Genomic DNA, 26,968 nt, shown 5'->3' on the forward strand with positions numbered 1-26,968 from the left:
TGTTTTATAAAATAAAACATTACAATCTGCTTAATATAACACATGCATAGTAAACACTCACAAATATGCATAATACTTCATCATAGCAACAATCACAACAAGTCAATATTATAATTAATAAGCCGGCCCACGCCTATTCAGTCTTTGTATTGAGTTTGTGCTTGAAATGTACTGTAAATTCTGCAAACTGTTAATAAATATTTCAATCAATCAATCAATCAATCAATCAATACTATCTTAATTAATTCATGATGATTATTATAAAGGCAGACAAAATCTGAGTAGCCTACTTCTTACACCACTAGATGGTGCTGTGGTTAACCTATAATAAGCCTGTTGAGCGTTGAATGAGGGGAGGACCATCGAATCACAGTTACTAGAACGCGCGCGCGCGCGCACGCACGCACGCACGCACGCACAGGTCAGCAACTGCAAGGCGGACTGACTCCCTCCCGCCCAGTTCTTATTATTGTTTTCGTGTAGTCTAGTGACGAGCATGTGCAGTTCGTGCACATGACTAGTAGTGCACTGTGCAGACTCAGAGAGATTAGTGGTCGCTCGCCTCGCTGTCTCTTCGCATGGAACTGCCACTGGAAATGTCTGACTGTCTGTGATTGTGAATCACGCTGGGACACTTCATGAACACTTTTTACTTCCTTCCACGGATTCAATGTGTCAGAAAGACAATTAGCTGTTAGGACTATAGGAGTGTGAAGGTTTGGAGCTTTGGATGTATAGCCTATGTGTCCGGACTGGAGTTAATTATTTTGCATTGGAGATTGTCCCCCCCCCCCCCCTCCGAGTAGCGGTCGACTCGTTTCAGAAAAGTAATGCGTGGCAGCGTGGGACCGTGGGTCATCATCGCAGGATGAAAGTGGGGCGAGTTTAGTTTGTTTCGAGCCGAGAAATTATGGAGAAATAGTCAAGCGACAGCAGCTATTATTCCAGCAAAAGGGGACATTTTAATCCCATGGTCACTTTTCTGCCGTTTTATTTTTTATTTTTATGAAGACTGGCCTATACTGTGACAGGATCATTCAGGACTTTTCTGCAATACTATATTTTAAACAAATGGCAGAGGAATATGAACAGTGCGGCGCGTCATCAGAGTTTATCAAAGGTAGGTAATTAAATATAGCCTATTTTCTATAAACAGGACTGCCTATAGTAATTGCCTATATGGAGAAAAAAGCCGTACAGCACATGTGAACACCATTTCAACATTTAGAAAGCAGGCATTTTCGTTTTCAAAATATGTCATTAAAACAATTACATATTTAAATTCTCAATTATAGAAACTTCTGAAATACCTGTATAGGCTATATACTTACAAATGCTGGTCGATTCTCATCTCCCTATACTGTTAATTGTGTCTAGACTCTAAACCAGTAGTTCCCAAAGTGGGCTCCGGGACCCCCAGGGGTCCTTGAGTTCCAGGGGGTACCCATGGCAGCAAAATGATAGTTTGGAACCAAATGGACCCTTATGGGTCTGTAACTCGTCTCTGAGTGTATACTCCCACTCCCAGAGATAGAAATGCCATTACATGGGGGTCCGTACTGTAGCCTATAATGCATGTCAAACAGTCAAACTGGGGGTGCTTGAAATTAATCGGGTTGAGAATCACTGCTAGAGCCGTAAAAGTCTTCTCTTATGAGGGGTCCCTGCATGGCATGTCTTTTCAAATGGGGGTCCGCGGGCTAATTAGTGTCAATTTGGGGGTACTTGACATGAACACGTTTTGGAACCACTGCTGTAAACTTAGTCAAACGTGACGTGATTCTGACTTCAATAGTAACACAACAAGTAAATGTTTTGCTCTTGTCTGACCTTCCTGTGTGATTGATTCATTGATTGATACATATAGAGACAGTGGTACAAATGGTGCTAAAAGGATAACACACACACACAAAAAGCCCTGAGTGCATGCTTGTTTCCATTGTGGCCCTGTGTAATCAATTCATCAAGATTTCCAATTTGCTCCCTAGCTGTCTGTCCTGATTGTCATCTGCCCATATTATCTGTCACAACCATAATATGCTTGTCTGTTTATTCTTCATCTGCCCATCAATCTGTGCCGTGGTGCTCCATCCATCCATCCATCCATCCATCCATCCATCCATCCATCCATCCTGCCTGGCTGGCTGCCTGTCAATCTGGCTGTCTGTTCTCCATCACAGATCGCCTGTACTTTGCCACTGTCCGCGTCAAGCCAAAGAACACAGCCAGCACACATTACTTCAGCACGGATGAGGAGTTCACCTATGAGAGGTAAGCTACACTAAGCAGTGGTCCCCAAAGTGGGGTCCGGCCCGGGGACCCCCAGGGGTACCTGAGGGAGTTCCAGGGGGTCCCCTGCAGCTAAATGATAGTTGGGAACCAAATGGACCCTTATGGACCTGTAACTCAGAGAGTGTACAAATGGAACCAAATGGTTCCATTTGTACACCCTCAGAGTTAAATTAACATTGATTTTACAATATAAATTGGGGGTCCCAGAGATAGAAATGCCATTAAATGGGGGTCCGTCGACTAATGCATGTCAAACTGGGGGTCCTTGAAATTAAACTGGTTGAGAATCACTGTTAGAGCTGTAAAAAATCTTCTCTTATGGGGGTCCTTGGCATGTCTTTTCAAATGGATAATTAGTCTCAATTTGGGGGTCCTTGACATGAAAAAGTTTGGGAACCACTGAGCTACAGGACAGAGGCAGAGGAGGATAGAAATATGCTTCACCTTTAGCACAGTGGACAGCTATACGTAGGTGAGGCCTATAGCAGGATAATCCTCAGTTAACAAATTGTATAAATAAGGTCACACACATAACATAACAGGGCAAGAGTGAGTTTCCTCTTTTGTTGTATCTGTACATGCCACAAGAAACACACGTTTCAGCTATCCATGCCTTCGTCAGTGTTCATTTAGAGCAGCCACTTTCTTTTTAACCTTACAAATTAGGTATGTCAATTCATTCCTCCCACTGCTTGCCACTGTTGTTGCACCCTGGCCTACTGCCAGTGAGGAGCCCCCTACCGGGAGGACGTACTGTTATATCCTACTGGCTCACCTGCCAGTGAGGAGCCCCCACCAGGAGGACATTCCCCCCTCAGCTCGTAGGAGTATGTGCAGTGACAAAGATCGCAACTCGCGACATAAACAATGTACTAGGTTGTACATGTCATGCAAGAACTCTATGCGACTACAAGAGTGCGCTCCGAGCTAAATACAGAACACATCACAGCAATTAATTTTTGAATTGCATTTTTATGGCGCTTTTCTATGCACTACGTGCCTACTCAAAGTGCTTACAATGGTTCATTCATTCATACATTGGGAGGTGAAGCGGCGAACAGTCGACGCCAGCGTCCTCACTTCCCACCCCCAATCCAACCCTCAATCCAGCACAATGAACACATCCTTCATTCCAGATGTACTGTAGTTTCATGAATTTATAGTCTAATCTCACTCCTTCACGTGATCCAGTTGTATTCTAGGTCTGAATGACAATCGAGCCAGCCATTTCCATTCAGAGTATAGGCCATTCATTTACTGTGAGAAGTGCGCCGTTCATTCGGAATTGAATTAAAATTGACTTTGCTCAACAATAGGACAACACAAGTCATTCATTTGAGAAGAAGTTGCACCACTTACTATAAATAGTATTATGCTCACAGTCACAAGTTAACTGATCATTCATTTGAATTCAGCGCTCTGTCTGTATGTGAAGCACTACCCATTCTGGACGGGAACCCCATTTGGTGTTTTAACCCATTCTGACCTGAGATCAGATTCATACGAGGTTTCCACTGGACACACACTGGTCTGATGAACCCATTCTGACCTGAGATCAGATTCTAAAAATGTCAGTCGTTCTTCGATTTTTTCAAAAATAGCAGACCTACAAGCTCGTAGCGCGCCACTCGGTGGCGCGCTATGAGCTTGTAGATCTGCTGTTTTTCAATAGCTAAAGCATAACATGATGCTAAACACCAAAATGGGTTCCCGTTCAGAAAGGGTTAAGCATTATGCTATACTCTAGCTTTAGCTATTGAAAAATAGCAGATCTACAAGCTCATAGCGCGGCACTGAGTGCCGCGGCTCCAAGCTTGTAGATCTGCTATTTTTTTGAAAGATTGTGAAAATGTGGCTCAAATCTTTGAATATATATATTCTTTCAGAGCAAACGCTTTTAACTCAAATCTTTGCTTCTGGGGGGGGGTCCGTGGAACAACATATTTTCAGATGAGGGTCAATGGCCAACTACATATAGTTTTTGGGGTCCTTGACATGAAAAACTTTGAGAATCACGGACATAGAAATATAGGTTTTTCTGTCAGGATTCAGAAGACATTTGTAGAATCGTCCTCAGGTCTAAGGTCACATTCCCACCTAATACTTCGGTAGACTCGATTGCGAATGGGCGGAGTTGGGATTCTTGCATATTTAATTTGCTGCGGTTTGCCTTCACACTGATCTGCAGCAATTGGAAAAGCAGCAGGGGGGACCTTTATCAATGTGTTCCATTCATAAACTATAGCCTACACAGTGAAATCTATGGTGATAAAATTAAGCAATAAGCCACGAGAGGTCTCAGGTTACCGGGTATTTTACACTGGCTGGGGGCGTAGGCAGACCCGAGGCGCAGCCGAGGGGCTTCTACCCCGCAGCCAGTGTAAAATACCTGGTAAGCTGGGGCCTCGAGTGGCTTATTGCTTTTCTAAAACGGTTACAAACATATGTACCATATTAACCTAATAAAACGATTGAATTCACAAAAGTAGCTACGCTTTGCGCTACCAGAGCGAGCCACATAACTTCCTTGTTGTGCTCGGCAAGTAGGCTATGTGACGGGAGAATAGCGCTTGATGTTTTTACGGGGCTGCCTGGAGCCACACATTGACAGTCATATGAGCCGGGCGGTGCTTAGACGCCCGCACGGCATGTGTTTGTAAATCAATCAAGCGCTCTCCTTCCCCAGTTCAGCTACAAGGCTGCAAGATGATACAAAGTGATTGAAGGAGTGGGTTATCGGTGAAATTTACACCGGTCACGTGACGGTAACCAGCCAATCAGAATGAAGTATTGGGACTACCCGTTTTAGAATTATACTCATAATACTCTCTCTCTCTCTCTCTCGTGTTTTTATGTGTTTCCTTCAGAAAATTCAGAAATTGATTAATGTACTCGTCCTCATTTCGATCAGGGCTTCGGTCTCCTCATTCGACCACGTCTATCCACGGTAACGGGACATCTTTGCGCTGCGTAAAATATGCCTTCTCTCCGTCTGCAACTGTGTTCAGCTCCTCACCCGCCACATTGTTTGCTTCATTTCCTTTATTTACTGCGGATTGCATTCACACCTGCACCGAGTCGTAATCAAGTGCGATTGGAAGCGAAGCGAAACCCCCGTGGTTGCTCGGAGTAGAATGCGGTTCTTTGATGCGCATTAGGATTCGAATGAGCCTTCACACCTGCCAAACGAAGTGCACTTTCTGACAATGTGCAGCAGGATTCGTTTTAATGGCAGCAAAGCTTTCTGGTGTGAATGTCACCTAAATGGGTTAAGTTAAGCCATGGTTTTGATCCCACGGCCAGATATAGGTCAGGATGAGATCATCTGTTGTGTTCCGGTGATGAACAGGGATTTAGGGCAACATCATTTACAGTATTTTAGACTGGGTCTGTGTTAGTAAACAAAACACAGACCCAGAGCGACTTTGGCTCAGGAGGTAGAGCAGGTCGTCCAATGATCCATGGGTCGGCGGTTCGAATCTCGGCTCCTCCTCCTGTCTACATGTGGGAAGTGTCCTTGGGCAAGACACTGAACCCCAAATTGCTCCCGATGTGTTGGTTGGCACCTTGCATGGCTTCCGCCGCAATCGGTGTGTGAATGTGTGAATGTAATGCACAATCCATGTAAAGCCACGTTGTGAGCTTGTACATCGGCTATTTTTGACCTATTCTACTAAAAACTAAAATAAATAAATAATAAGTGTAGGGATTAAACAGCAAGGCACTGACGAATATAGGGCCCTTAGAATGGTAACAGACGAATATAGGGCCCTTAGAATGGTAACAGACGAATATAGGGCCCTTAGAATGGTAACAGACGGTAATGCAATATCACTTTGTTTCGTGTTGAGTGGTCCTTAGCAGTTAGCATGTCAACCTTTAGCATTCACCCTTATCAGGTCCATTTTGGAATTCCTCCAATACATATAAGACACAATTCTGGCCCATATGATATACAGTAATTCGATGTAGATTTGCATAAAGTCTGACAAATATCGTATACTAAAGGTGCCAAGTCTGCTCATATTCAATAATATCCATATTAGCATGTACATGTAGGTTCAACACGGAATTCTGATGAATAAGAGCCACTCAGGCACTGAGTTAAGTTGTAGCCTATAATGGGTGCAATTTGAAACCAAGAACTGTTGACTGAAGTTATGGTCTCTATAACATGAACATGTAGAAAAGCGCAACATTCTATGAATCAGCTGACACAGAGTCATAATCTACTTAAAGGACGTGAAACAGCACTGTAGAACATGTCAGGCAGTGAAGTCATTATGTCTGTCCTTTGCAGAGACCTGTTTAGGTGTCAAATCGTCCTGATGACATATCTGTAGACTATATTTGTATCTAGCACCATATTGTGACTGTGTTGTTTAATTAAAATGTGACTTCAAACCCCTGTGATGCCAAGGCCAAGGGCTCGCTACTTTTCCAGAGCAGAGCTAAATGAGGTTTACCAGGGTCAGGGCCAGCCAACTCCAAAAAAGATTAAAAGATTTTCTTTTCTCCAATATGAATCTAAAGTATGAGATGATCTCTTGGCAACAGGACATTGGAAAAAGATCCCAGAGATTTTCTTTTGGTGGAAATATAAGTCCAATGAATCATTGAGACCAGGAAAGCGTCAGTGTCATTTTAGATTTCAACCACTTTAAGCATTGTTTTATATGTCGTACTTTGGCTATTTTAAAAATAGTTCACAGGCTCACAGCGCACGCCATGCTTCTTTTAACCCATTCTGACCTGAGATCAGATTCATACGAGGTTTCCACTGGACACATACACTGGTCTGATTAACCCATTCTGACCTGAGATCAGATTCTAAAAAATGTCAGTCGTTCTTCGATTTTTCAAAAATAGCAGACCTACAAGCTCGTAGCGCGCCACTCGGTGGCGCGCTATGAGCTTGTAGATCTGCTATTTTTCAATAGCTAAAGCATAACATGATGCCAATACCAAAATGGGTTCCCGTTCAGAATGGGTTAAAGCAAACTAAAGAGGTGATACCAAAAAACAAAATCAGGCACCAGGTACTGAAGGACAAACATGAGCATGAGTCGAGTGGAGTTGAGCCAGTACCATGGAGTGGAAAAGCACCATCACATTGATGTAATGGTTGTTTAAAATGTTGACTCATTTAAACTCACCATTTTCCACCATCTTACTCCGAGGATGGGGTCCGCTGAATGCCAGAATCTTCCCTGGAATTATCCAGTTCATATCGCCATTCTCTACCCGCTGCACAGAGAGAGAGAGAGAGAGAGAGAGAGAGAGAGAGAGAGAGACAGACATAAAAGACATGTTGAAAGACAGTCACTGTTGTCTTTTTAAACTAAAATCCTAGGAACTCACACTTAATTGGCAAGATTCAGCTATCCAAAGAGATATGTCAAAGAGGCCTGCGGGGCTCTAGGGTTTGCATGTGGTCCATGCAAGTCGAGGAATACACAATAACATCATCTTTGCAGTTTGGCACACCAAACAATTTAGTTTATTAGCTGCTGTAATGTGGCTGGTGCATTGCGCATACCAAAAGCCATAGCAGTGTATACTGTAGAAAATAGACTCAGGTGTCTCTCATATGCAGAGATGTGAGACACACACACTCGGTCAGTCGCACCAGCCAATATGGCAATAACCTTTGAACAAATCCCGGTTGTTCACGTGGGAAGCTCTATACCCAGGTTGTCAATGCAATCTTCTGTAATGAATGATGAATCTGGGTGAACCATCTCACTTCAACTCAACCGGACACGGTGAACTCCAGGCAACTCAAACTATGTCTCGCTAAACCATGTGCCAACAACATCATGCCCCCTATCATCAACCCTCGCTTAACTTGGTTGGCATGATAAGCATGCTGCCGCTGTTTGATAGACTTGCCTTGGACTCAATTTCATGCTTTAACCCATTCTGAACGGGAACCCATTTTCGTGTTAGCATCATGTTATGCTTTAGCTATTGAAAAATAGCAGACCTACAAGCTCGTAGCGCGCCACCGAGTGGCGCGCTACGAGCTTGTAGGTCTGCTATTTTTTGAAAAACCGAAGAACGACTGACATTTTTAGAATCTGATCTCAGGTCAGAATGGGTTAATCAGACCAGTGTGTGTCCAGTGGAAACCTCGTATGAATCTGATCTCAGGTCAGAATGGGTTAAAACTGTAGTTTTCTTTTTTTTGGTTAAATTAACACCCTACTTGATCACACTACAGTGTCACACGAAAGCATCAAAAGTAGCAGATACACAAGCTCAAAACACGGCGCAAAGCGGTGCGTGTTGATCTTGTAGATCTGCTATTTTTGTTATGCTTCCACCCGGCAGCGACAACATAGTGTTAATCACTGACCATGCGGTGACCACCACCATGTTCCACAGCGTAGCCTATCATTGTTCGTTTCATTGTTGAGGGTGCTAATTGAGATAGACAATGCACTATTAGGCTTTCATTCTGGTTTATGTAATGCATTTAGTCCCTGGAGAAAATATTTGATTTTCAGAATAAATCTAAATACCATGTGTTGTGGCTCTTTGTTGGTTCCAAACATTTCTACCGTATAGCCAACAAACCCACTGATGCACCTAGGGACTATGGATGTACGCAGGTCAAAGAAAGAGATTGTCCACAGGTTCAATGTCATGTTGTTGTATTTACTTTCCTTTAAAGTGCATGGTACATTACAAGCAGCTCCTTCTGTGTTGTCTCTTCCGTGTTCTGTCTGGTAAAACTGGTTTGTCCACCAGGTGCATGCCGCTCCCCAATCACCCAGGCCTACATATGCTCTCTCTCAATCAATCAATTAGGCCTGGGGAGGCGTGCCCTTGGTGTCCAAACAGTGATTCCAATACATAATAACCCCTCAAACCAATACCCAATAATGCCAAATAATAACTACAACAATTGTGATAATAATAATAATAATAAATAGACATACTAAACAGTGAGGATGGCTTCTACACCATGACTTATTATATGAAGTTATTAGCCCCATGCCATATGATGTTGTCTAGCCAACATGGATGGGTGGTGCCAGTTGGCGATAATAAATGACAGTGATGTATGAAAAACTGGTCGAGTCGATAGAGGGAAAATACTGGGACGGAAATAATGACCAGTCAGTGTTCATGGGAAGCTGGCGGGGCATTGTATACTGAGTCCTCACTGACTGTTTGAGGCGCTTGTTCAGCCGGGGAGAGAGATGAATGAACCTCCACACATACATCAATGCTCTGAATGGTGAAACAACTCACTCACTGTCTGTCAAATGAAAAGAAGTGGCTGATTTGACTCCAATTGTATTTGAGACGACGAGATGTGATTCAGTGTTGTTTTTGTCGACTAAAACTAAGACGAGAAATGTTCGTCGACTACCTTTCCTCACTGACGAAAACTAAATGGAAACTGAATGAAAAGTAAGCTACAGTGTGATGACTAAAACTAAGACTAAATATATTGTCGATTTTGTCAACAAATAAAAACTAGACTAAAGTGTTAGGAAGGGACTAGTGGACAAGAGATCCAGTATAAGTAAAAGCCACAAGTCATTGTAGGCCTACACTTGGTTGCATGCTGAAAATAGCAGATCTACAAGCTTGTAGATCGGCTATTTTCAGAGAGTGTAAAATGAACCATTACGATGGCATCAAGGCCCGCCAAAATACTTTTTTTGTCGACTAAATCATCTGTAGATTTAGTCGACTAAAATCTTATGATATTTTGTCGACTAAAACTAGACTAACACTAAAACAATCCGGGTGACTAAAATCATGTGACCACAAATGAGACTACGGCTAAAACTAAAATAGAAATTTGCTGCCAAAAACAACACTGCATGTGATTATAGATCTACATTCTACATCCTCCCCGTCCAAACAACACTGCATGTGATTATAGATCTACATTCTACATCCTCCCCGTCCAAACAACACTGCATGTGATTATAGATCTACATTCTACATCCTCCCCGTCCAAACAACACTGCATGTGATTATAGATCTACATTCTACATCCTCCCCGTCCAAACAACACTGCATGTGATTATAGATCTACATTCTACATCCTCCCCGTCCAAACAACGGGGCTTAATTAAATTTAAATAACAGATTATGGTGTTCGGACCATAACAATTTACAAGACGAAATTCTTAGAACTCGTAAGACTCCAGACACAGTAAATGCTGAGATCAATAATAATCTTTTGTTGGTTACATAATTACACATGGATTAAATTGACTGACTTTTGGACTCCATAGAAGCCAAGCAGCATGTCTTATTTTCTATGGAAGCATGTTGCCAATCTACAAGCTCTCAATGCGTCACAGATTGACTATTTTTGGTTATTAATATTATTTTAAGATTAGAGCATTTGAAGTGGTCAAACTAGCAATACGATCATATTACTATCTTCCGTAAAATTTCCATTTTCAGTTTTCAGAGATTTAATTTTGCTTTATTCATATTTACATAATTCTGTGTTGTTCTGTGTGTGTCTCAGTTTCTATGCAGACTTTGGACCCCTCAATCTGGCCATGCTGTATAAATACTGCTGTAAACTCAACAAACAGCTTAAGGTAAGACCATCCGTCAATCCTGCAATATTTCATCCATAGCAACATGACCTTGCATCTCATTACATGGACCTGGGAACTATTTGCTATCAATTTGTGGTATTTTTTTTATTTTTAATTGTCCTGCAATAACCCACGTCTGGTTACAGACACATTGATGTACTTTTGTTGTCGTTCCAGTCATTAGTGATATGCAGGAAGAAACTAGTCCACTACACAAGTTATGACCAGAGGAAGAGAGCCAATGCTGCTGCCCTCATAGGTGCCTATGCTGTAAGTATGCATGCTTGTCTGTCTGTCTGTCTGTCTGTCTGTCTGTCTGTCTGTCTGTCTGTCTGTCTGTCTGTCTGTCTGTCTGTCTGTCTGTCTGTCTGTCTGTCTGTCTGTCAGTCAACAACCCATCCATTCATCCATTCCCTCCCCTAACATGCATTTATCACACATAGATCCTTTTATGGATCCATACAGCACCATTATGTATCATAGCTGAACACCCGTCTCTTCACCACTTTTCAACCTGGTCAGTCCCTACTTTGGGCTTGTCATTATAGGCTGAATCACGATCACGGCTAAATTGCACGACACAATGCATTGTGGTGCGATATAATAATGAACCCATCGGAGCTTGATGTTACATCGCTTTAAAACAAAACACGTCCCCGCAACTGTGGGTCTTATACTACAGTTTTCTCTCACACACATTCAAAGCATTTGAGAGTGAAGAGTCCTGCAGCACCACAGTGCACGGCAGGCAGACCCACTTCCAACTAATCAAAACATGTTGATAAGAATTGGCACGGCGGCCAAACAGTTCCAACTAAGCACAAGCACTATATATTTAAGGGCATGATGACATCACATTCTTTGCTGGCAGTAACATAAATCACTGTTTGTAGCTTACCTTATGTTTTTGGGGCAGCTGTTGTTGATGATTTTACCAGTGTGGAACAGCATGAGACTTTCACAATGAACTAGTCACCTGGCATTAGGTGCAGGTTCCATGTTTAATGTAGGCCTACTTCCAAAGTTTGTACATTGTTTAAGTCACAGATGCATGGTTTTCATATCGTAATATATTAATATTGGGCTAAAAGCTTGTGTTTAATCCACGTGGGTTCTTCTTGTTTTACTAGTACTTGGTTAGACTCATCATAACAACAAGTTGTCACATGGCAGCTTGGCTACAACCGAAACGGACTTCCTCTTCCTCTTCAAAATAAGAGCCACTTACAGGATATAGATATCATTTGTATAGCACCCTGCGATAATGCTTTGAATGGGCCCGCTGCTCGTACGAGCAGGGCTTGCAAAGTGCGACCAAGTAAAGGTCTGTGACTAATGAGCCAAATTCCAATACCCAAAACCCCGGCCAGACGGCCACTCGCTCACTCATACTCATGCAGTCACTCCAGCATGGTGGTGTTACGGTGAAATTGGTGACCTGCTGAAATATGTGACAATCGTGTAGACCATGATGGGGCCGTGCAGAGAGCACTGAGGGGGCAGGGGCTTAGCTCCCCCCCTGCACGTGCCTGGTGTAGACAATCACATAATGTCAGTGTCCGAATGCAAATCGCTGCAGGTTGTTTATAAGTAGAGGCATTTTTAGGCCACATATTTAAAGATTTGGGGTATTGGAATTGGGCCTGTGTGTGATCGTGATCATCTGACAGCTGGAAAGCCCTGGAGTCATGGGCCGGGAACGGGCGTATTCCCAGCTCCCCCTGACCCCTGAAATTACTGTAAAAAAAAAATAACTGAATTTGTTTTTGATTCATGAAGATTTTTGCCTTTTTGGGAATGTTTGTGTTACTTTTATATTACATGTACTCTCTCTCTCTCTCTCTCTCTCTTTCTCTCTCTAGGTAATCTATTTGAAGAGGAGTCCAGAAGAGGCCTACAGGACTCTGATCTCAGGGAACAACACAGCCTATCTGCCTTTTAGGTACTCTAAAAATAACTTGGCCTGAATGTTCTATATTAGGCTTGTCCTATCTATGGCCTGTTCTGCCCTTAAACTCTTACGGTAAGCCCTATATTTTCCAAAAAAAATGTTGTCAACAATTTCATGCCCAAAATAGTGTGTGTGTGTGTCATTACTGCCTATCCAGAGACACTGGGGAAACGACAAATCCCAGCTTAACCTGCGCTTTGCACGATCATGACAAACACACGCTGTGACACACACACACACACACACATGCACATGCATGCGTGCACGGCACTCAGGCTGGTGTCGATGGTGTCACTGATTACACCCAAAGGGCAGTGCAGCTCACTCACTGTGACATTGTGAGGTCAATATTGATGCCTGGCCTCAGTCACTGAAAAGGTGCTACTGTTGGCAGGAAGACTCAGCAAAAGGCCAGAATCAACGCCACTATAGGCCAACAAAATAATATACCGTGAATTAAAGATATTACTTTTATTTTCTATTATATTATAAATAGTTTCAAATATTAGGAAATTATATATGTTTTACCGTATTGCTTACTGTAATTAAGAGCTGCTAAATACGGAAAATGTAAATTGTTATTCCGTTTTTATGTGTGTGTGTGCGTGTGTGTGTGTTTGTGTGTCTGTGTGCGTGTGTGTGTGTGTGTGTGTGTCTGTGTGCGTGCGTGCGTGTGTGTGTGTTTGTGTGTCTGTGTGTGTGCTTGTGTGTGTGTTTGTGTGTGTGTGTTTGTGTGTCTGTGTGCGTGCGTGCGTCTTCTAGGGATGCATCGGTGGTGGAGTGCTCTTATAACCTTACCGTCCTCGACTGCCTACAAGGAATACGCAAGGTACACACACACACACACACACACACACACACACACACACACACACACACACACACACACACACAGTCTCTCTCTCTCTCTCTCTCTCTCTCCCTCCCTGTCATGTTCCCATGGTTATAATCCTTTAAGTCTTATTAAAGTTAAGGGAGGGACAGGAGTCAGCCTAGCATACAGTGGTCGGTGTAAGAGCCACTTTATGAGGTCATGTCATGATGACCTTAATTGCTTTGATGTTGATTGCCTTTCTATGCAACAGTGTGATCACTTAATTAGTGCAGCAGAGAACTCTTTTTACTGCCTTGCTTAGATTGGTCAGTCTTGATTGAATGCTTGTGATTGGTGCTCCTTTTCTTTGATGTCTAAGTTACCCTCCTGTCCTCCTGTTTGAGCTTGTCAGAAGCTGTGAAGTTGCAGTAGAGAGAGCACATATTATTTCTACCACAGTAACCACTCTCATGTTATCTCACCATGTAACTTTATTGAGACATTTTGTACCACTTGTATTTTTTGCCTTTACTTCACTAAAGTGTTACAACGGATACCACGTGCGTCAGAATATTTGTGCTCACAGCTTTTGAAGGGAATATATTTTGAAAACTGAACAGAAAATATACGCCTCTATATTTAGTAGAAATAATCGCTCTTTGGATCGCCTGAAGATTTAAGGACATTATGGACATTGTTGGATTCCAGGATAATTACCAGCCAATTTTTGGATATCGTTGGGAGGAATTCTTCAACACAACTCAGTGGAACAATGACACTCATTTGGATGGAAAACAACTTCAAAGGTAAAGAAGAAAAGAACAGATTCTCAGCTGTTAAATCCTACAGCCTCTGAGGTTAATTGACCCAAGCTACCCAGTGACTTTATTCATTTCTCTGTGTAAAACAAGTGGTTATTGAAGACTCTGCGTGTTCAGAAATTGTTATGCATGTTGTCTGAAGAGAAGAAGTAAATACTTTTTATTCTTTTGCATACAATTTACGCACTGTTTTTCTGACAAGATGGCTGAAGACAAAGAGAAATATGACATGGAAATGGAATCTAAAAGAATGAGTAAACCAACTGAGAAAGCTTTGGAGGATAAACTGCATAGGCTTATTGGAGCTAGAAGAGGAAAATTAGCCCAAATAACCACAAAAACGAAGGAAGTTGAAAGTCTGATGAGTGATACGGCCAATCTGCACACAGTGCAAAGCATTGTGAACTTTGATGTCAATACTCTTGTTGCTGAGTTTGAAGAGCTCACTAGGCAGATAGGAGATATTCTGCCTGAGGAAGAAAGAGATGCTGATATAAGAAACTGGTTTGAACCTAAGATGCTGAATATAACTCAGTTTAAAGACACAGCTAGGCAATGGATGGATGCTTTGCATGTAAGCGAGTCAGATCAGGAGCATCCAGCACTTGATGAGGAAGTGGAGGATGATATAAGACCTGATGATAGTGCATCGCAAGTTTATTCAAAGGTTTCAGTTGCTGAACGGAGTGAACGCACATCTGTCATATCCACTCGGTCATCAGTTCGAGCTGCTAAAGAAGCAAAGCTAGCTGCATTGGTTGAACGTGCCTCAGCTTTAGAGGAGAAACAGAAGCTGGAATTGGACGTAGCACGTCTGAAAGCCCAGCTAGACAAGCTGAACTTGTATACAGAGATCGCTGAACAAAGAGCTGAAGTGAGAGTACTGAGTCAGTATGAAGAAAGGGATGGCATGAACAGTTATGTCCACTCACATGTGGCAGGAAGAGCCCAAGCAAAGGAAGAAAATAAAATGTATGATCGCTCACATGTGTCAAGCAAAGCTCGAATAAAAAAAGAGACAATAAGCCATCCAATCACTAACACAGCTGTAACTAGAAGCAAGGTCACAACCAAGTTACCACAAGTTACAGAGACACAACATGTGAGGCCAAGGCACACAGACATCAATGACAGGCAACAGCTTGATAGAAGAAATGATGGCATTCTTCATGTAATGGAGAAGCAGAATGCAATCACTGAACTGCTAGTTAAGCAGCAGTCCATGGCCCAGCTTCCAGTTAAAGAGATTGCAGTGTTTAAAGGTAATCCACTTACATATAGATCGTTTATCAGAGCTTTCAAACAAGCAATTGAACAGAGAACTGATGATGACCAGGACAAGTTATATTACTTGCAACAGTACACTGCAGGAGAACCACAAGACCTTGTGCGTAGTTGCGAACACATGCCACCGCACAGAGGATTCAAGGAAGCAAAACGACTGCTTGAGAGACATTACGGAGATGAGTTGATGATTGCTAGTGCTTACATTGACAAAGCTCTGAATTGGCCACAAATAAAATCCGAAGATGGAAAAGCACTGAACACGTATGCTATATTCCTGACTGGCTGTCGTAACACAATGGAAGATGTGGCATTTATGGAGGAAATGGATAATCCCACAAATATGAGGATGTTGGTATCCAAATTGCCATACAAAATGAGGGAAAGATGGCGTGACACAGCATTCCAAGTCATGGAAAGAAGAGGACACAGAGCAAAATTTGCTGATCTTGTAAACTACATTGAGCGTCAAGCTAAAGTAGCAATGGATCCACTCTTTGGAGACCTCCAAGACAGTCGCACATCTACAGCAGCGAAAAGCCAGGAAAGGGGAAAACCTGACAATAGTGGAGCAAATAGAAGCAGCTTTGCTACCAATGTGTCTGTAGAACAGAAAAAGCCAGATGCAACAGTTAAGCATACTAATCCAACTAAAGCAGCCAACGCCTTCGAGACCCCATGTATTTTCTGTCAGGAGAATCACACATTGGAATCATGCAGACAAATTAAAGGGCTAGCACACGAAGATCGTGTTGAATTCGTAAAGACAAGAGGCCTTTGTTTTGGATGTTTAACGCAAGGGCACCTCAGTAAAACTTGCATGAAGAGGATGGAATGCAAACAGTGCTCAGGTAGACACCCAGACATTCTTCATCAAGAGAAGGAAGCCATTAAAACAAATGTGTCAACAAGTAATGACAGCACTTTGAGCGAAGACATCACAGGCACTCAAAGATCTGTTCCACAAGAAATAGTTGGCTACACCGGGGGCGGAGAGACCAATTGTATGCTATCAATTGTGCCAGTGAAAGTCAAGTCCCGTAGCAGTGGAAGGTCTGTAAACACATACGCTTTTATGGACCCTGGCAGTACAGCGACGTTCTGCACAGAGGAGCTCAGAAAGAAGCTGGACTTAAAAGGAAATCTGACTCAGATCCTATTGAGCACAATGGGCCAAGATAAACCAGATGGACCGAAGCTGGTTAACAGTTACAAGATTTCTGACCTGGAGGTGTGTGGTTTGGAGGAGAGTACGTTTCTTCAGTTACCTAAAGTCTACACACACGATAGCATCCCGGTTCAGAAAGAGAACATACCCAGTCAACATCACCTGCGAAAATGGCCTTACCTGAATGAAGTATGCCTACCACACATTGACGCAGATGTGGGCCTTCTCATAGGAGCCGACAATTCAAAGGCAATGGAGCCGTGGCACATAATTAATAGTCGAGAAGAAGGACCCTATGCTGTTAAGACTGTACTTGGCTGGATGGTGTGTGGACCTGCAAAGAACAAAAACGAACATTCCAAAAATACGACAGATCACTACAACATCAACCGTATCTCAGTGTTGGAAGTAGAACAGTTATTGGTGCAGCAGTATTACAAAGACTTTCCAGAACGTCATTATGATGACAAGGAAGAGATGTCTCAGGAAGACAAAAAGTTTATGCTGTCAGTGCAAGAGACCACAGAATGTGTGGATGGACATTACTGTGTTGGACTTCCGCTGAGGAACAAAGAAGCTAAAATGCCAAACAACCACTGTGTGGCAGAACAGCGAGCTACTAGCTTGAAGAACAAACTGAGAAGGAATGCAGTGTTTCCTGATGACTACAAAGGCTTAGGAATGAACGCCAGGAGCTTGATGGAAAGTGAAACATGGTTGAACGGGCCACAGTTTCTGTTGCAGCCAGAAAGTGAATGGCCACAGAGACCAGACAACGTGACTCAAAACCTGCAAAACGACCCAGAGGTCAAGAACGTCACAGTGAATACTATCACAGCTGAAGAAAAGCCTGACTCTGAAAGAAAAGAGTTACAAAGCTCAATACTTCAGTTGGAAAAGGATCCAGAGAAACAGAAGGTGCTTATCGAACAGCACATGGAAAAGTACAAATCTACTTTGGAAAAGAGAACACTTACCTTGGAACAGTTGATAGATGCAGAAGCAGAAATCATCCGATACAGTCAAGGTCAAAGCTTTCCTGAAGAGCTGAAGGCTCTCTGCAGTAATCTGTCAATCAAAGGAAACAGTCCGTTGTACAAGCTGGACCCCACTTTACAAGATGGCATGTTGAGAGTTGGAGGACGGCTGAACAGATCCGCTCTGCCAGAGGAGGCAAAGCATCCAGCGATCATCTCAAAGCACTCCAGAGTTGCCACTCTCATCTTGCAAGATGTTCACGAAAGAATTGGACATTGCGGACGCAACTACATGTTGTCGCCGCTGAGACAAAGACTTTGGATCCCTCAGAAGTGGACAAAGCTGAAAAGAAACTTCATGACTGGAGATGTAGTGCTCGTGGTTGACAATTCAGCCCCACGAAACACCTGGACAATGGGAAGAATTATCCAAACCATACCTGACTCCAGCGGAACGGTGCGCAAAGTGAAGCTGCAAACGAAAACCAGCACGCTGGAGAGGCCGATACAGAAGCTGTGCTTGCTGCAAGAAGCAGTGTGAAGACGAAGACAAATGAGTATTAGAATAGAATTGTTTATTGCATGCTTATTAGATTTATGTTACCTGGCTCTTAGTATTTTTTGTGAATTTGATAATTGCTTAAGTATTGCGTAACCAATTAGGGGCGGATAATGTAAGAGCCACTTTATGAGGTCATGTCATGATGACCTTAATTGCTTTGATGTTGATTGCCTTTCTATGCAACAGTGTGATCACTTAATTAGTGCAGCAGAGAACTCTTTTTACTGCCTTGCTTAGATTGGTCAGTCTTGATTGAATGCTTGTGATTGGTGCTCCTTTTCTTTGATGTCTAAGTTACCCTCCTGTCCTCCTGTTTGAGCTTGTCAGAAGCTGTGAAGTTGCAGTAGAGAGAGCACATATTATTTCTACCACAGTAACCACTCTCATGTTATCTCACCATGTAACTTTATTGAGACATTTTGTACCACTTGTATTTTTTGCCTTTACTTCACTAAAGTGTTACAACGGATACCACGTGCGTCAGAATATTTGTGCTCACAGCTTTTGAAGGGAATATATTTTGAAAACTGAACAGAAAATATACGCCTCTATAGTCGGGATGGGGGAGGGTGGTGGGGGTTGCTCATCAAAGTGAGGGATCAGACTTACAGTACATCACGGGCTGCAGGTCACATTTGAAAAACAACAAGCTGTCCTCCGTCTCACTCTGTCCTTTTAGATTCATGTCATTCGCCCGCCTCGACTCAGTGTGCCTTGCAATGCGCTCCCATGTTGCCAAAGCATCAGGGAGTGGAGATGGCCATTTATTTTAAAGGACTTCTTCAACCACTTTCAAGTCAACCTATATCCCGACTATAATGCTCATGATGAAATGGTACTGTTAATTTCTTCCTGCTCTGTCTGTGTGTCATCATCGTTGGGCAGGGCTGTCATTATGGCATGCCAGCTTTCCAGGAATAGAAAGCGCAGGCTTTCTCAGGCTCAACTGTCCACAGCACTCCTCTGAGGCACAGACCGAGTAGAGTAGACAATAATGGTACCATAATATAATAATGAGCACCGAGTCTTACTTCAATAGGGGGGGGTTTTAGATGTGTTCAAATCATCCAGGCCGTTTCACTCATATTTCACAACAACGGCTACAATTGCTACAAGACCTGCATATCGAGTCATTTTGGGGTATAAACAAGACGTTGTAATTGAAAGATATAACTATGTCTGATAATGACATAGGTATCCCCCCCCCATCGTGTCTGTCTGTCTCTCAGGCGTTACAGTATGGTTTTCTGTCTGTCTCTCCCTCAGGCGTTACAGTATGGTTTTCTGTCTGTCTGTCTCTCTCTCAGGTGTTACAGTATGGTTTTCTGTCTGTCTGTCTCTCTCTCAGGCGTTACAGTACGGTTTTCTGGACTTTGAAAGCTTCGATGTGGAGGAATATGAACATTACGAGGTAAAGACACAACGGTAATGGCCGCCATTGATTGGTCAGTAGATCAGCTGTCATACTGTCTATTAACTTCAGCAGCGGCTTTCACAGTGAAGCTACAACGCGTAACACAAGTAATGAAGATAGCCCATCTATACAAGCTCACAATTAAAGCGGCCGTTTTCACTACTTTAGCTTTAGACACATTGGGCTGTATTTTGCGTGTCTTAAGTACCAGGTCTTATTCCCTAACTAAGACCTGGAGGCGTGATCAATGCCATTTGGTTATTCTGAGTGGCCAAAGAGCATTGACCACGCCTCCAGGTCTTTAGTTTACTCAAGTTAGGGAATAAGACCTGGTACTTAAGACACGCAAAATACAGCCCCTAGTGTGAAGAAGTAGGGCATTGAGTATAGCCTCCATACCCCAGGCTTTCATTTCGTCTGCGCGAAAAATGATAGGCATTGAGTGACAAAAAAACATTAAAAGTTGAAATATAGAGATACGAGGTTTCTGCCCGACAGTGACATTTTGCTGAACAGGGTTGGACTGTCTTTCAACATCTTTTACGTCTCTCTCTCTCTCTCTCTGTGCAGCGGGTAGAGAATGGCGATATGAACTGGATCATTCCAGGGAAGATTCTGGCATTCAGCGGACCCCATCCTCGGAGTAGGATAGAAAATGGTGAGTTTAAATGAGTCAACATTTTAAACAACCATATTACATCAATGTGATGGTGCTTTTTACCACTCCATGGTACTGGCTCAACTACACTCGACTCATGCTCATGTTTGTCCTTCAGTACCTGGTGCCTGATACACGTTTTGTTTTTTTACCTTATAGTCTCCCCTATAGAGCGTCACAGTCCCGCCCCCTCGAGAGACCCGGAAAATAAATCCCCGTTCATTTCCCTCATAGACTTTTCAGAAAGTATTTAAAGACGTTTACGCCGCGGACAAAGCCAACTCTTGTCGTGACAAATCATGACAACACACAAAGAATTAGAAAACACATTTGTTTGGTCCAGAATATTGTGTGTGTGTTGTCATGATTTGTCACGACAAGAGTTGGCTTCGTACGACGCTTAAAAGGTCTTTAAATAAATACGTTTTGAAATGTCTATGGAGGAAAAATACATTGGGATTCATTTCCTGGGCCTGGCGTTGTCATGAAAGGGGCGGGACTGCGACGCTCTATACCTGCTGTTAACAGCAACATCCTTTTAAATAGCCAATAGGCCTTTTTCTGCCTTTTATTGATATGAGGAAAGTAGTGTGGAGAGAGATTGGAGGAAGACACGTGGCAAAGGCCGTCGGGAGTCGAACCTGCGGCACGCGGTCAGGCTGGCCCGGCAGGTGCCCAGACAGTTGGGCTAACCGTCCGGCCATGCATGACCTTTCTTACCTCAAAATGTTACGAGAAACAGTTTTTGTTTGTTCTGCAGTTACTATCTGGCGTATGCGCAGTGGAAAACAAGGTTACTATCCGGCGTATGTGCAGTGGAAAACAAGGTTACTATCCGGCGTATGCGCAGTGGGAAACAAGGTTACTATCTGGTGTATGCGCAGTGGAAAACAAGGTTACTATCCGGCGTATGCGCAGTGGGAAACAAGGTTACTATCCGGCGTCTGCGCAGTGGGAAACAAGGTTACTATCCGGCGCAGAAAAACAAAGTATGTGGTACCAAAACAGAGTGGTGTTGATTGGAGTTCAGCCCGGTAACATGCCGCGCAACACCTTTCAACGAAGGTCGCTCACAGAGCTATCAATCAGTACATTTGTGTAGTCTGCGTCAAACCGCCAGCGCTAATCATCTGCGCTGTGCTTTCTATAGGCTATCCTCTGCACGCTCCGGAGGCCTACTTTCCGTACTTTCGCCAGAACAACGTGACGGATGTGGTCCGTCTCAACAGGAAGCTGTACGAAGGGAGGCGGTTCGAGGAGGCGGGCTTCGAGCACCACGACCTGTTCTTCCTGGACGGAACCACGCCCTCTGACCTCATCGCCCGCCGCTTCCTGCACGTGTGTGAGGCGGCCGAGGGAGCGGTGGCGGTGCATTGTAAAGGTAGGAGGGAGTGGTGGCTGTGCATTGTAAAGGTAGGAGGGAGTGGCTGTGCATTGTAAAGGTAGGAGGGAGTGGTGGCTGTGCATTGTAAAGGTAGGAGGGAGTGGTGGCTGTGCATTGTAAAGGTAGGAGGGAGTGGCTGTGCATTGTAAAGGTAGGAGGGAGTGGTGGCTGTGCATTGTAAAGGTAGGAGGGAGTGGTGGCTGTGCATTGTAAAGGTAGGAGGGAGTGGCTGTGCATTGTAAAGGTAGGAGGGAGTGGTGGCTGTGCATTGTAAAGGTAGGAGGGAGTGGTGGCTGTGCATTGTAAAGGTAGGAGGGAGTGGTGGCTGTGCATTGTAAAGGTAGGAGGGAGAGGCTGTGCATTGTAAAGGTAGGAGGGAGAGGTGGCTGTGCATTGTAAAGGTAGGAGGAGAGGCTGTGCATTGTAAAGGTAGGAGGGAGTGGCGGCTGTGCATTGTAAAGGTAGGAGGGAGTGGTGGCTGTGCATTGTAAAGGTAGGAGGGAGTGGTGGCTGTGCATTGTAAAGGTAGGAGGGAGTGGCTGTGCATTGTAAAGGTAGGAGGGAGTGGTGGCTGTGCATTGTAAAGGTAGGAGGGAGTGGTGGCTGTGCATTGTAAAGGTAGGAGGGAGTGGCTGTGCATTGTAAAGGTAGGAGGGAGTGGTGGCTGTGCATTGTAAAGGTAGGAGGGAGTGGTGGCTGTGCATTGTAAAGGTAGGAGGGAGTGGTGGCTGTGCATTGTAAAGGTAGGAGGGAGTGGCTGTGCATTGTAAAGGTAGGAGGGAGTGGCTGTGCATTGTAAAGGTAGGAGGGAGTGGTGGCTGTGCATTGTAAAGGTAGGAGGGAGTGGCGGCTGTGCATTGTAAAGGTAGGAGGGAGTGGTGGCTGTGCATTGTAAAGGTAGGAGGGAGTGGTGGCTGTGCATTGTAAAGGTAGGAGGGAGTGGCTGTGCATTGTAAAGGTAGGAGGGAGTGGTGGCTGTGCATTGTAAAGGTAGGAGGGAGTGGTGGCTGTGCATTGTAAAGGTAGGAGGGAGTGGCTGTGCATTGTAAAGGTAGGAGGGAGTGGCTGTGCATTGTAAAGGTAGGAGGGAGTGGTGGCTGTGCATTGTAAAGGTAGGAGGGAGTGGTGGCTGTGCATTGTAAAGGTAGGAGGGAGTGGCTGTGCATTGTAAAGGTAGGAGGGACTGGCTGTGCATTGTAAAGGTAGGAGGGAGTGGCTGTGCATTGTAAAGGTAGGAGGGACTGGCTGTGCATTGTAAAGGTAGGAGGGAGTGGCTGTGCATTGTAAAGGTAGGAGGGACTGGCTGTGCATTGTAAAGGTAGGAGGGAGTGGCTGTGCATTGTAAAGGTAGGAGGGACTGGCTGTGCATTGTAAAGGTAGGAGGGAGTGGCTGTGCATTGTAAAGGTAGGAGGGACTGGCTGTGCATTGTAAAGGTAGGAGGGAGTGGTGGCTGTGCATTGTAAAGGTAGGGGGGAGTGGAGGCTGTGCATTGTAAAGGTAGGAGGGAGAGGCTGTGCATTGTAAAGGTAGGAGGGAGTGGTGGCTGTGCATTGTAAAGGTAGGAGGGAGAGGCTGTGCATTGTAAAGGTAGGAGGGAGTGGTGGCTGTGCATTGTAAAGGTAGGAGGGAGTGGCTGTGCATTGTAAAGGTAGGAGGTATATTGAGGTCTCTTAACTCCATTGGACCCTCGATCAAACTGTCCGCTAAAGCAACTAACTCCACCACGTCTCATGGAAGTAATTGACAATATAAAAAGTCACGACACACCAACTTTGATGGGGCAGTATTGCTTTGATTTCAAAATACAAGGTTTTTTCCTGAAAAATGTTTAATTTTCATTTCCTGAAAAATGAGCATTTTGGAGTTAGGACCTGGTTTCTTCCCATCAGCAGAGATATGAGGTTTCTGCCCAGCAGGGACGATATGGCATGCATGAGTGTAAAGGAGTGTTGCTTTTGGTGCCAGCACTGGGCTGTAATTAACCCATTCTGAACGGGAACCCGTTTTGGTGTTGGCATCATGTTATGCTTTAGCTATTGAAAAATAGCAGATCTACAAGCTCGTAGCGCGCCACCGAGTGGCGCGCTACGAGCTTGTAGGTCTGCTATTTTTGAAAAATCGAAGAACTACTGACATTTTTTTTAATCTGATCTCAGGTCAGAATGGGTTAGTCAGAGCAGTGTGTGTCCAGTGGAAACCTCGTATGAATCTGATCTCAGGTCAGAATGGGTTAACACCCTGAGCGGCATAAACAGAGTTCTCTGTCCTATCAAGTAACGCCCAGCACTCAGGACGGAGAATAATAAAAGGACGGAGATTTATTGATATCAAAACCGATCGCATCACTAGTCCACGGGCTCTGATTTAATAATAATGTCTCTAAACTGTCCTATTCCAGCTGGTCTAGGCCGTACGGGCACTCTGATTGGCTGCTACCTGATGAAGCACTTCAGGTTCACGGCGGCCGAGGCAGTGGCGTGGATCAGAACCTGTCGGCCCGGCTCCGTCATCGGACCACAGCAGGACTACCTGGAGGAGTGAGTCTCAGCTTAGTTGGAGATACAGTATGCTTTCCTTTGGTGTAATGTAAAAAGACACACGCGCATGCATAGGCCTGTCAAAATTATTACATATAATCGCCTAATCGCAAATTATTTGTGGTAATCTTGTGTGTGTATTTCGCATACTCCTCTTAATCATTTCCATTTAAAACAATGTACATATATTTTCAAACCTCATCTATAGTATAGATGAGGTTTGAAAATATATGCACAACGCATGAGGACCAGAGTCGTATAGATTCTATATGACTCTGGTCCTCATTTGTTGTGCTGTGTGTGTGTGTGTGTGTGTGTGTGTGCGTGCGTGCGTTCTGCAGGAAACAGCACAGCCTGTGGGTCCATGGCGACGTCCACCGCTCCAAACAGAAGCTCCTGCAGCAGAGGCAGAGCCGCTCACGGCTGCTGCTGCTGCAGAAACAGGAGCCGGAGCCCACGGCGGATCGACGGCTCATGTCCCGCCTGGTCTCCAGCGTGGACGACCTGTCCATCAAGAGCTCCCTCTACAAGTCCTACAGCCTGGACGAGGTGACAAGGGGGGGGTCTTCTAAAGGAGGCCTGTCATAGTCGTTGTGTCCATGTGAAAAATGTTCATGTACTTCCAAACAGTTTCAGAAATAGTGGAAATAGCCACTTTGGATGTGTTGTGGTGCTGCTTAGAAACCCTTTTCACATGACTTTGCTCCATGCAGGCGTTTGCCATGAAGAGAATGAAGTGATGCCAAGTGAATTGGATCAGCCAGATGAAGTCAATTGAATCATGATGCCAGTCGATTGTGTTTGATATTGTAAAAACGACTACCTGTACTGAAAATTATTGCACTGACGTGTGAGTGTGTGTGTGTGTGTGTGTGTGTGTGTGTTTAGAATAACTGCAGAGATGCACCCCTGACTCAGGGAGACAACCTCCGAGCTCTGAAAGGTCAACGCCTCCTGTCTAGATCTGCCTCTTCCACAAGGTACCCTGGGGTATATTATTATTGTTATTATTAGACTAGTAGTAATATTATCCACAAGGTACCCTCCCTGGGATCGGCTAGTGATGATCATGGGATGTGTTACGTTTTACCACATTTTGTCGCTGTTGGGTTGGAAACCTTGTCCCAAACCGTATATCCAAATGTATATTTTCTCCAACCAAAAGAGAGGGTATGCTTTCTGGCTTTCTTGACGGCCCATACATCCAAACAGAAAAGTCCTGTCTGATTGCATTGAACAACGTTAAACAATGTTAAACTTACTTTGCCATTCACTTCATGCATGCGCATATACCCTCTATTGTCCGTCACTCTCCGTAACTTGAATACAAAAAAATGTTAATGACAAAAAAACTGCTTTGCTTCTCGGGGACTACCTTGATTGCCACCTCATTAACCAGCCTTGGCCGGGACCGAGTGCTCTAGGGATCTGAACCTCTTACAAGTTCAGTCCCGTCCAGTCGGTGGACCATCTTTCCCGTTTCCCGGACATTTTCTTGTTGCTGCGTAGTATAGCACAACTGATTTTCAGCTGGAACAAGCATCACCAAAGCATGTGTGTGTGTTTCTCTCCAGGCTGCTCCTGCCAAAGAGCTCCCACAGCAGCCTCCCTCTTCCCCCAAAGGCCGCCAAGGTCCCTCTGCTCTCCTCCTCCACCAATAAGAGGCTGCTGATACGAAGCTCCTCCTCCTCTGCTACTCACCTCAAGGGGTGAGTGTCCAAACTGTCCATCCATCAGTGGACTGGAAAGTTACTCATTACATTTAACTCAAGTACTCTACTTAACCCATTTAGACAAATAGCAGATCTTCTGCAACGTGTTGTGAGCTTGTAGATCGACTATTTTTTGTTTTGGTTATTAGTTTGTTTAAGATGAAAGAGCATTTGAAGTGGTCAAACTAGCAATAGATTAGAATACAGGTTCAAAAGTCTCTAGCACAAACCCATATTAGTCAGTGGCATACATATGAGGTGACACCACATCTAGGCAGAAGACATGACATAATCTGCAGTCTCGTTCATCATCTCTCTCTCTCTCTCTCTCTCTCTGTATCTCTCTCTCTAGTCCCTTCAGCATGTTTGGCACCAAGCCAGCTGTGATTCGCTGATGTCACAGCGTGACCCGTGCTGACCGCAGCGTGACCCGTGCTGACAGTCATCACTGGGAGGAGTGAAGTTGAACGACCCGTTAGTCTGATTTGGATCAAGGTCACATTATGCACAAGAAGCAGGACGTTAATCCAATTGCCTGATTGTGAGGTCAATATTCTGGACTGTTCTGTCTAGTGCTTTTAGGACATGTTTTCCCCTCCTGTCCACTCATTTGCACAGTAGTATGTTACAATTTGCCAACAAGAAAAAACTTTTAAGCTTTGGCTACGGTTCCTTGTTTTACATTATGTTCAAAGCATACAGGTGAAGGCCTATTCATACTCCAATTGTAGGTGATGAAAGTGACCACCGCAACGGTGGTTAGTAAAAACAAGAGCGATGTGTTTGGGTGAGGGGTGATAGTCTCTTATCACCG

At 44.1% G+C, this 26,968-nt stretch overlaps 1 protein-coding gene across 1 annotated transcript; it reads left to right on the forward strand.

Annotated features, from left to right (window-relative positions):
• The first annotated feature begins 753 nt into the window (after positions 1–753).
• LOC308325268 (dual specificity protein phosphatase CDC14AB-like) lies at positions 754–26,963 on the forward strand. The gene is made up of 14 exons (XM_080777745.1): positions 754–1,120; positions 2,181–2,271; positions 10,796–10,871; positions 11,049–11,141; positions 12,734–12,813; positions 13,585–13,651; positions 19,797–19,859; positions 20,433–20,520; positions 21,671–21,901; positions 24,304–24,442; positions 24,784–24,991; positions 25,331–25,422; positions 26,017–26,151; positions 26,507–26,963. Exons 1-14 carry the CDS (start codon positions 1,006–1,008, stop codon positions 26,547–26,549), a joined length of 1,521 nt encoding a protein of 506 aa, XP_080633871.1. The 5' UTR covers positions 754–1,005; the 3' UTR covers positions 26,550–26,963.
• The last annotated feature ends 5 nt before the right edge of the window (positions 26,964–26,968 follow it).

Source organism: Protomyctophum bolini (assembly GCF_963924005.1).
Source record: "Protomyctophum bolini genome assembly, chromosome: 12".
Classification (NCBI taxonomy): Eukaryota; Metazoa; Chordata; class Actinopteri; order Myctophiformes; family Myctophidae; genus Protomyctophum; species Protomyctophum bolini.

Excerpts from the sequence above, each read along its gene's own strand:
- LOC308325268 (XM_080777745.1), top strand. The coding sequence starts at position 1,006 with ATGAAGACTGGCCTATACTGTGACAGGATCATTCAGGACTTTTCTGCA. Across the intron at positions 19,860-20,432 it reads AGGAATATGAACATTACGAG|CGGGTAGAGAATGGCGATAT; the intron begins GTAAAGACACAA and ends CTCTCTGTGCAG. Across the intron at positions 20,521-21,670 it reads TCGGAGTAGGATAGAAAATG|GCTATCCTCTGCACGCTCCG; the intron begins GTGAGTTTAAAT and ends TGCTTTCTATAG.